The sequence below is a fragment of the Corythoichthys intestinalis genome, chromosome 2, assembly GCF_030265065.1.
Source record: "Corythoichthys intestinalis isolate RoL2023-P3 chromosome 2, ASM3026506v1, whole genome shotgun sequence".
Taxonomy (NCBI): Eukaryota; Metazoa; Chordata; class Actinopteri; order Syngnathiformes; family Syngnathidae; genus Corythoichthys; species Corythoichthys intestinalis.
This window is the reverse complement of record NC_080396.1, coordinates 46,807,151-46,818,407: the sequence shown is the minus strand read 5'-3', so window position 1 is coordinate 46,818,407 and position 11,257 is coordinate 46,807,151. Positions and strand designations below refer to the sequence as shown.

The 11,257-nt window shown below is 38.2% G+C and overlaps 2 protein-coding genes across 7 annotated transcripts in view; one reads left to right on the top strand and one right to left on the bottom strand.

Annotated features, from left to right (window-relative positions):
* Positions 1-818: 818 nt before the first annotated feature.
* LOC130911175 (calsequestrin-2-like) lies at positions 819-3,818 on the top strand. Of its 2 annotated transcripts, XM_057828980.1 has the most exons (12): positions 1,128-1,244; positions 1,417-1,592; positions 1,775-1,859; positions 1,945-2,045; positions 2,202-2,310; positions 2,604-2,677; positions 2,745-2,875; positions 2,946-2,991; positions 3,068-3,122; positions 3,199-3,299; positions 3,400-3,474; positions 3,543-3,818. In XM_057828980.1, the coding sequence occupies exons 2-12, from the start codon at positions 1,572-1,574 to the stop codon at positions 3,747-3,749; spliced, it is 1,005 nt and encodes a 334-aa protein (XP_057684963.1). In that variant the 5' UTR covers positions 1,128-1,244; positions 1,417-1,571; the 3' UTR covers positions 3,750-3,818. The 2 variants fall into 2 exon arrangements, with proteins under 2 accessions (XP_057684955.1, XP_057684963.1); XM_057828972.1 differs by having other exon boundaries at positions 819-1,592.
* Positions 3,819-9,235: 5,417 nt separating this feature from the next.
* Positions 9,236-11,257, bottom strand: part of vangl1 (VANGL planar cell polarity protein 1) — a 71,980-nt gene continuing 69,958 nt past the window's right edge. For all 5 annotated transcript variants that reach the window (XM_057829238.1, XM_057829236.1, XM_057829244.1 and 2 more), the window contains one exon: positions 9,236-10,179. In XM_057829238.1, coding sequence (XP_057685221.1) covers positions 9,919-10,179 — 261 coding nt within the window. In that variant the 3' untranslated portion in view covers positions 9,236-9,918. The remainder of the gene's footprint in view (positions 10,180-11,257) is intronic.

Sequence of the window (11,257 nt, the reverse complement as noted above, 5' to 3'; positions counted from 1 at the left end):
GAATCATTAATTGAGGTCTAATATTTAGTAAAAAAAAAAAAAAACGTCTTAAAAAAATTATTCACTCGCATATTTCAAACTTTTAAACAAATTACGTCACAATAAAAAAATTGGCGTCTGTAAAAAAGTCACGGATATCTACCTCATAACTATTGCTTAGTTGTATTATTTTTGGTAATGTTGCATTTTCCCCGATATGTTAGATGATAAATAATCGACCCAAACAAAAACAAAAAAAAATTGAAAAATAACATTTAAAAGGGTAACTATATGAAAAAGAAAATCTCAACCACTTCTTGTTGTCTGTGATTTCTGTATTGCGACCCTTGTTATATCATCATGTTTGACCCATAAAATCCCCCAAAAATCCGGCTTTGGCCATTCACAGCTGTGTCTTGACCCTCGGTGATACATGCTACATTGAGTTTTTGGCTCGAAACAAGGTAAGTATGCGATAATATCTCGTTAAAATCGTGGCGTCTTTAATTCTGCTCTCGCGTGCTCTTGCATCCAGTTAGGGTTTTGCTGTTTAATTTTTTATTTTATTTTATTATTTTTTTAATGCCCTCCTGTTCAAAATTTTTGTTCCCCCAGAAAATAGAGATTTTAAGGTTTCCCATGATGTATCGCACATGCATATCGGACAATTTTGAAATTTGGCCAAATTGGGGGTCTCAGAACGGAACTTCAAGTCACCTGAGTGATTTCCGCCATAGATAGATAGATAGATAGATAGATAGATAGATAGATAGATAGATAGATAGATAGATAGATAGATCCTTTGGATGTTTTTGGTCCAACGATTTGGCCATATTTTACAGCTCCATGGTGTCATAAAAGTATGCCCAGTTATCTAAATCCTTTGAAGAACACGAAGGTGATCCCCCTTATTCTTTCCAAGCCTTTGGTGATCAAATTAGGACAAGTCACAGACAACCCCAACACATGTTCCTCTTTGACCAATGGCTTGAAAGGTTAAAATAAACGGACACTGGATTGTAAAATGTGATATATATATTGGTGTCAGATTCTGAAACGTGTGTGCCTCATTCATTAAAACTTTTACTTATTGTTTGACTGCACCTAGAGACGATCAATTTTTGTGTATCAATAGACAGATAGACAGACAGACAGATAGATAATCCACCTACCTATTCATCTTGTATGTGGGTGAGGAGGAGGAGAAAAATGACTCCAGTGAGATTTGACAAAGTGACGAAGAGTGTGAAGGAGAGGAAGTCCAGGTGAGTACAGAGCAAAAGCTGAGAGAAGCAAAAGCTGAGCTATCTTCATGCAATTAGTGTGCAATCTTTTTGAATGTGATCAACACGAAGAGCTTCAAGTTGACAGAAACAATGCAGGAAATACATCTGCTCTGCACCCTCCTTCTCTGTTTCATTTTGCTTTGCGCTGCAGAGGAAGGTCTAGAATTCCCCAACTTTGACGGCAAGGACCGAGTGTTGGATATCACAGAGCGCAGCTACAAGAAGGCTCTGAGGAGATTTGACCTTCTGTGTCTGTTCTACCATGAGCCTGTTCCTGCCAACAAGGGCCTGCAGAAGCGCTTCCAGATGACAGAACTGGTCTTGGAGGTGAGAAGTGTCTCCCTTAACTTGCTTGCTTGATTTTTGCCACCCTAATGTAGACATTGATTGCAACTTGACAATAATGACTCAGTTGCGATATACAGTATGTGCCTTACTCCAAGCCCTTCAAATAGCTTTTGGTTAGCAAATAACATTTTTAATTCTTGTTGCACATGAATGCCACCCAGCTGACTGCTCAGGTGCTGGAAAACAAAGAAATTGGTTTTGGGATGGTGGATGCTCACAAGGATGCCAAAGTAGCCAAGAAGTTGGGTACGCTATTTTGTACATTTAGGCTTACCTCTGGATTACAGTGTACATTGAGTGAATTTTTTCTTTACGAATCCCAATTGATCAGGCCTAGAAGAAGTGGGCAGTCTGTATGTGTTCAAGGACGATCGCGTCATTGAGTTCGATGGAGAACTCTCAGCAGACACTCTTGTGGAGTTCCTCTTGGACGTGAGTGTACCAGAAACAGCTACCAAGACATCCCTCAAACTCTTTCCCAGTTTTGGAGTAATTAAGTCATTGACTGCCATTGCATTCTTCATTCACTGCCAACCCTCCCGGTCTATCACAGTCTATGGCAATAAAACATGATAATTCCTTCCGCAGGTGCTGGAGGACCCAGTGGAAATAATAAGCAACGCAATGGAGCTCCGAGCCTTTGAAAGGATAGAGGAAGACATTCGTCTCATTGGTTACTTCAAAGGAGAGGATTTATGTTAGTGATGTGCGATGCCACCACTGCTGCACAAGTCAGACAAAAAAAAGTGTCCTCTAATAGGTCCCAGTTTCCCCTATGGACCTTAAATGGGATCTTAATCTTGCGGTATCCTGAATTCACTGTGTGGCATCTCTCATGAGAGGCTTTAAATAGCATTTAGTTCACTAACTAATAGGTCAAACTGAAAAAAGAACAGAACCCAAACGATTTAAGAACATTGGTCTAGAGATATTACACATACTGTCATCCTTTCAAGGGAGACAATTCACTTTTTTCTTCCTCCCTTTCAGACTACAAAGCATTCCAGGAAGCATCCGAACGTTTTCAACCTTACATCAAGTTCTTCGCCACGTTTGACAAATCTGTATGTGCAAAACAAGGTTTTCACATTTCAATTGTGACGCAATCTAAAGTGATGTGTTGAATTTCAGGTGGCTAAACATCTCTCCCTTAAGATGAACGAGGTGAATTTCTATGAGCCATTCATGGAAGAGCCCGTCGTCCTGCCTGGCAGACCTCTCCTCGAGATGGACATTGTGGACTTTGTCAATCAACACAGGAGGTTAATGTTGTGCTTTCATTGATATTCTTCAAAGCTGGGGCTGTATTTGAAATGTGAGTGCCATTTGCAGGGCCACTTTGAGGAAGCTCCGGGCGGAGAACATGTTTGAGACATGGGTAAATTCTACAGCTCGTGTTGTAAAGCATGCAGAAAATGATATTGAAAGTCATGGAATCTGTTCACCACCTCCAGGAGGACGACATGGACGGAATCCATATTGTTGCATTTGCCGAAGAGGAGGATCCAGGTCTTTATATATGTAATATTTGCTCACATTCGAATTGAAGGCTCCTTTTAATTGTTGTACCCCGCCTTCAATTCAGATGGCTACGAGTTTCTAGAGATTTTAAAAGATGTGGCTAGAGACAACACCAACAACCCAGATCTTAGCATTGTCTGGATTGACCCCGATGACTTCCCTCTGGTTGGTCCTCCACATTTGATTGATGATATTTAGAAATGTTTTTGGGAGGTAGTAAAATCCAGAAGTTGAGGACATAAGTCCTCTGTCTTCTCGTTTCTAGCTCACCACTTACTGGGAAAAGACCTTCAATTTGGATTTGTTCAGGCCTCAGATTGGTGTGGTCAACGTCACAGATGTAAGAAGAACTCTACTCAGATAGCTCAACTCTACTCAGATTAAACAGATGTCCATTGTGCACTGCAGGCAGACAGCGTGTGGCTCGACATGTCCAATGACGAGGACCTGCCCACAGCCGAGGAATTGGAGGACTGGATCGAGGATGTCCTGTCCGGCAGAGTTAACACGGAAGATGACGACAACTTTGAAGACCTCCCTGAGGACTTTGATGGAGACTCAATGGAAGATGGCGATGAAAGCCCTGACCAATACGATGATGAGCTTGATGACTGAGTCAGTTTCCATCTTTATCATATATCTTTGTGAATGCTGGGAGATTTATACTAGGGACAAAGTATTGTTTATTAAAGTGCTATATTGTGAAGTGAAATCACTACACCATTGGTTTTGTAAATACTATCTAAGTATATCTATAATATACTAAGCATTTTAACAATGCATCGTGATAATTTTCAAGATGATATTTGATATATTAATGATGGATGTAGTTATTTTTTATTTTAATTAAATAACTAATTAAAAATAATGTAATTTAAATTACTTGTATAATCATTGTGCTTGTCATTCTGTTGTGCACGCCTCATTAGGAGGCAGTATTATACGTCCATAGATAAACTACAGGTAGATTCAATGATGGCAAGTAGAGAAAGACAGTAACAAATATTAAAATTATTCAACATCAATATATGCATGTGAGTCAGTCTGTGGGCTATGTCTGATACTTCCATTTATATTTAAATTAAATACAATTTCTTCAAAGTTTCAGCATCACTGCAAGCTTTCTAAACACCAATGGCGTTTTGTACTGTGTTAACATTAAGCTAATGGGCTTTCACAAGACAAAATTAATGTATACTGTATAGTACGTTTCTCTGCTCAGACTTGAAATTCTCAAAATCTGTTCAATCCTCACAACACTGTATCACTAGTGCACATCAAAAAGCAGTTTCTCATTTCTTTGAATAAATTGCAAATATTTTTGTAAATCCATGCAAATATTTTGGACAATTCTCTGCTGTTTCCTACATTATCAGCAGCCTCTGTCATGATGGTCAAAATGGATTATCATGTGTCTCTACTGAACAGTCTCACCAGCCACAACATTTATTCTTGGTTAATTGCATAAGTATTTGTATGCAAAATGGATGAATGTGTTGTCAGAATATGGCAACTAAGTGTGCTTATTTCAAAGCATTTTCATTACCGTATTTTTCGGACTAAGTCGCACCGGAGTATAAGTTGCATTTTTGGGGGAAATTTACCTGATAAAATCCAACACATAGAACAGATAGGTCATCTTGGAAGGCAATTTAAAATAAAAATACAATAGAGAACAACATGCTGAATAAGTGTACAGTATGATAATGTTACATGATGCATGAACAACGCGATGCGAACGTGGCCGGTATGTTAACCTAACATAGCTGTTAAGAGTTATTCAGATAAATATAGCAAAAGTTTACAAAACCATCAGTGTCAAAAATATAACAAAAATAACATGTGAAATGATATAATAATGTGTCAATAATTTCAAACATAAGTCACTCCAGAGTATAAATCGCACCCCGAGCCAAACTATGAAAAAAACTGTGACTTATAGTCCAAAAAATACGGTACTTATTTTCAAAATCTGTCTTGAATTGGTAAATTGCTACCAGGTGAATCTTTGGCCACAGAGCTACGATTGATGTGCCAGGCCAAAGAGACGGAACATAACCATGGGTGCTGAATACCACTGTATCAAAAACAAAACTTTTTTCCCCTTATCTCTACTCTTAGCATCAGTTGACCTGCCACATGACATGAAATTTTTGATCAGTGTCTTATCAGGGATGAATGTCTGCAGTCATTTAAATAGCACTTCTGTCTCAGGAAAAAAAGTCCAGAAAAAGCATTCTTAAGAACGCATTCTGTCCCTCCAATCAATGTATACTAAATGATTTAAAATCCAGTAAATAATTTAGCAAGGATATACCTCCTAATGAGTTTAGGGATCAGTTTGGTGAGGTCAGGGGGGAAACATCCAAGTGACGCAACCCTTGGATGCAAAAAACTTGCTGACCAACTCACGACCATGAAGTCGTAATAGTGGATCAGAAAGTTTTTGTGTGATGTTTTAGACATGTTCACATTGACCCAAAAGGCTGTGTCAAAGAATTCATTCCCGTTTTACACAGCAACAAAAACATGGAAATGCAGAACCTATCGGACAACAGCACGAAGTAAACTTCAAAATGAAAAGTTTTATGGACCTATTAAACAACAATGTACCTATAATAGGTACATATAGTGTATTGAATATAAAGTAACTGATGTGCAAATATATTGTGAATAATTTAGGTTGTCTAATTAAATATTTTTGGGCCTACAGAAAGGTTTGAGACGTACACAATGTTAGCCAAATAACATAGTTGCATAAATCTTTTTTAGAAACCTATGGTAAAAAAAAAAACAAAAAACGTTAACAAATAAAGAGTTGTGTTCATTGGTTTGACCTTTGTAAAAAACATGAACTGCCTGATTGAGAATCTATACCACATAAAGAGAAAATGCAACTTAGAGCAAACACATTGGCATTTATAACAACCACTGCCATAACTGCCACTGACGTTGTTAGATGTCCATAATACTGAAAGATGAGTATTCAAAGACAGTCCTCTCACTTTAAATGAATCGGACAACAATCGTTGTCAATGGCAGACAGTAAGAGTGTAACGGTACATGTATTTGTATTGAACCGTTTCGGTACGGGGTGCTCGGTTCAGAACGGAGGCTTACCAAACGAGTTTCTGACGTAATGTAACCCCTATTTTTCGAAGCTGTGAGTCGATCGGGTTACAGTTTCTTTGTGTAGATTATATTTACTCTGTCTTCTCTACTATAATGAGGACCAACACGGTAGGACAGTATATAACCCAGAAACGTCAACGGCGCGACAACATGGTCGCCGCGAGAACGCAGTGAAACGCGGGCGTTAAAGTCAATCAGCCAATGCACACTAGTCGCAGTGCGGCCACGTCCCAGAAGCGGCTCAACGTGATGCACGTGAAAAGAACGGCAGAGTTTATTATTTGACGCGAGACGCGGCCCTCCTGCGTCAATACTACTGGCTATGATCGAGCAGACCGGAAGTCACTCGTGTAAAAATACGGTGGATCCGGTCGATTTTCAAACTAATACGCAATCGTAACCCACTTTTTGAGTCCATCAGATCTCTTGAGTGGTAGATCGGGGCACAGTTGACTTGTCTTTGTTGATTTACTGCTGTCTTCTCTGCTATAATAACAACCAACACGGCCCCGTGCTCAATACAAAACCCTCCTACCACAACAAAACAAGTAGGAACTAATATTCACATAGGAACTAGTTATACAACATAAAATATACAATATAAATGAATACTACATCTCATTTGTAAAATATAAACACATAATAAAATAAATAATAGCCCATTTAAATAAAATAAATTGAAATGAGCTAAAACACCTACACAATTAAATTTATTAATTTCTGTGTGGCGCTTTAACTTGAGAAAATCCACCAATAAAGCTTTTGAAAACCGTTCATAAGAAAAAAAAAAAGATTCATTGAGACATTTCATTTGTAAAATACATGTTAAAATCTTTGTCATTGGGATTGCTTTTCTCTTTAGCACAGGACTTCTTTTTTCTTCTTTCTTACAGAAAGAAAGCTGACCAATATGCGGGGTCTGAAAGGCAAATTGTTGTTGGATTATTATCTTTAAATACCCGCTACTTTTTGAACAGAATTCTCGCTTTGTATAGGCAAATGTTCCTATTGTTGAAAGCACAAAAGTGTGAAATAAACAACTAGCACATTTATAGTTTGAATTTTGTTTTCTTACTGTACCGAAAATGAACCGAACCGTGACCTCAAAACCGAGGTACGTACCGAACCGATTTTTGTGTACCGTTACACCCCTAGCAGACAGTGAATATATTATATATTAGTTTTTAAACTTTGTTGAACCCCCCCACATTTTATTTAAAAAAGTCAATATTTTCTTTTAATTTAAAAAAAATTTTTTTTTTAATAATTTACAATTGTATTAATTCATCAAAACATGTATAAAAATGTTTAATAATAATAAAAAATATATAATTCTAATTGAGACACGACATTAGGGTTGTAATGAAATATCGAAATGGTGATATATCGTGATACTTTGTTTCCCAAAAGGTTATCGATATGCTCCTGCAATGTCTTAAAAAAAGAAAAGGAACCAAAAGTTGTTACCAAAATCTTCCACAATAATAGTGTATTAGTTAACTGATTTTGACTGTGGTCGACACCCAATCCATTTAGACCGGGAACGTTCGTTCATTCAAAACCAGAGTCTTCACAGTCATTCGGTCTGATTTTCGGGGCATTTACAGGTCACTTGCTGTTCATTTTAGGGTATTTCCAGGTCATTTCCTGTTGAGTATGAGTCACTGCCTATTCATTTGGGTGATTCCCAGGTCACTTCCTGTTCTGTAACACAAAATGAACAGGAAGTGACCCATAAAATACCCCAAAATCAACAGGCAGTAACTGAAAACCAACATGTAAATGACCTTAAATGGCCCAAAATTACCTCATTTCCTGGCATTGGCTGCTACTGACGGCCATAGACGTTCAATCCGTTTGAAGTGGGAGGGATCCACCCTCCCAGTTCAAAAGGATTGGACATCTACTTGTGATAAACTCATTCAAATTCACAACAGAAGCTTGTTTTTCTGTTTATTAGTTGTTTTTAGAATATCCTTGAATGATTTCCTGACCAATGTATCGATAATCATTGTATCGCCATATCGTCAGATCATCGTTATCGTAAGCTTTGTATCGTATCGTGAGGTACCAAGAGGTTCCCACTCCTCCCCGACATCAGATCAGATTTCGGGTCATGTCGGCTACACTTGTAAAAATATTGTGAGTGAGACAACCTGAAAGGCAGGACGTGAACACCAGGTCTTTATGAGGTTTACCCCCCCCCCCCCCCCCCCCCGCCAATTTTTATTATTACATATAAATATTCACTTGCCCTATATAATGGTTAACAAATGTGGCATCAGGTTAACAATATGTGACATATTCACACAACACTGCATCTCAGATTTGTACTTGTAATTCCGACATTCATCTGACCAACTAACAAGATAAAGTAACTTTTAAAGTTGAAGATTGAGGTTACTACAAAGCGTGGCAGCTTCTTCTTTTCAACAAAGAAACGAAGCACTCTTTCACACTCCCAAGGCTGACTGCATGTCACATTTGATTTTCAAACTCTGTGGCAATGGAAATAAATGAACTACCTGGCCCGAGTAGTTTTGACCATATAGTTTAGCCCATGTGTCAATATGAGCCAAGACAAGACATTTGTTTGAAGATGAAGTAAACAGAGGAGACGGCGCATCTATCTGCACATAATAACGTCATTACCAAACAAATGGAAGGAGGAAAAGCATTCCATTTAGATGCAAATGTTCATTTTCCTCTTGACCCGGTGCATCCTAGTCTTGCAAGGAAAAAAATACATGTGTAAGGAGGAGGGGTTTTTGGGACACGTGGATGCAGACACTATTTGCACAGCGGTGATGCTAATAATTTTTACCAACAGAACTTGATATTCAGGCCTGACATACCAATTTAAATCGAGCTCCTCGACAAGCAAAAGTAGGCATATGATATTTGTGATAGAACCTATCATTTTAGGATCAATAATAGATTACCTAAAGACAGATTAGTTGTACAAATGGTCATAAAAATCTTTTTAATGTTGTTCCCCATTACAAAAATCTGTGTTGGGAGTCATTTTAAAGCCGTTTAAAAGGCAAGTCGTAACCTGGCAATAAAATGACAAATGGTGATGAAAAGGAGACATGAGCGATGTATTAGTAAAAAACTTATTGTGCATACATATGTTTACATAAAAAGATACAGTGTATTGGCATCCACATCGTGTTCACCACTCAGTAGTTATATTCAATGCTCACTAGGTGGCAATAGAGTACAGCCCTGATCTGGAGACGTAAACTCACGTTTCCATTCAATAAGATTTCAAGATTTTTTTTTTTTTTTTAATATAGTTTAACCTCAATAGCTTCAACTGTTCTTAGTCCTGGCAGAGATTAGGTACTTTTTTGTCAATAGTTTTGAAGATGCACTGGAGGGTATTGAATGAGAATCCATCATCTGAGAGCAATTAGGAAATCCAAATCCTGTCCATCCAATGGATGAACAAAAATTTGCAACCTTTAATATTTGCAATGTTGCTAAATAGTCTGATTCCATCTTATAACATTACAAAGCATAAACAGACAGCTCCATGTAACATCAGTTCAATCCAACATAAAAAAATCCAGAAACATAAAAAATGTGTGTGTGACATATGGATCCATAAAAAAGACGAATAAAAACAAAAATAATCTACAAAAAAAACCTAAACTGAAGTCTCTGATTGTAAGCGCAGGACAAACTTGTGTGATTTTGGGTCAATGTATTCCTCCGACATGCGAATGTAGGGGATTTTCTTGACGGTCACCACCAGACCGAAGTCCGTGCACTTCAACACAAAGACTGTGCCGTCTCTCAGGCCACTGGTGACTGACGCTTCGCTGACCAACGTCCACTGGCGGGCCAACCAGTGGTTCTGGCTGTACTGTAGAGTAGGGCCTGGCTTCAGGTAACTCTCCAGGAAGGCCTGTGAAAAATGAAAATGTGAAGGTTACAGTCGGACTGTCTAAAGTAGGGGTGCCCAAATCCGGTCCTCGAGAGCCCCTATCCAGCTTGTTTTCATTGTCTCCCTACTCCCACACACCTGAATCAAATAATCAGGATCGTTGTCAGGCCCTGCAAAGCTTGCTGATTAGCTGATCATTTGATTCATGTGTGTTAAAGAAGGGAGACATGGAAAACAAGCTGGATAGGTGCTCTCGAGGACCGGACTTGGGCACCCCTGGTCTAAAGTTACCCAGTTTCTTGTGTGTATTTACAGGTTACTTCCTGTTCAATTTAAGGCACTTACATGTCACTTTCTGTTGATTTTGAGTCAATTCCTATTTATTTTTGGGGACAATCTGGAGTCACTTCCTTTTTCAGTAGCCCAGCGTCAACAGGAAGTGACCTGTAACTGCCCCAAAATCAACAGGAAGTGACCCGTAAATGCCCCAAAAGGAAAAGAAAATGACCGAAAATCAACAGGAAATGACGTGAAATGCCCCAAAATAAACTCATTGCTGGCATTGCCTGTCACTGACAGCCATACATGTCCAATCCGTTTGAAGTCGGAGGGATGGCAGCGAATGAACAAAGAACAACTTTAATTAATTCAACACGCTAAACAAATCTAACAGTGTTGGTAATGTTATGCTATAAATTTACTGTAAATAGTCTTTTACATTAGTCCTTCATTAATTGTAGCGTTTAGGTCACCTCACATTTCTCAAATCAAATCAAATTTATTTATATAGTTCTTTACAAAAACCAGAGAGGTCCTCAAAGTGCTTTACAACAAAGCAGTACGTGTAGTACGTAGCAAAATGCAGGTAAGCACTATACAATAAAATTGAGAAGAAAAAAAAACGTGTTGCGCTAAATAAAACATAAAATCCGAACACATTAAAACAGTAAAAACCAAGATTTCCAGATCAAAGGGGTCAATTTCCTTCAATACGATAAAATCAGGGCAGCCATCAGAAGCAAATTTCCATCACTAACGGGTACGTTAGACCCACCACCTTTCGTAAATAAAATAATAAATATATATCCTCAACAAAAAA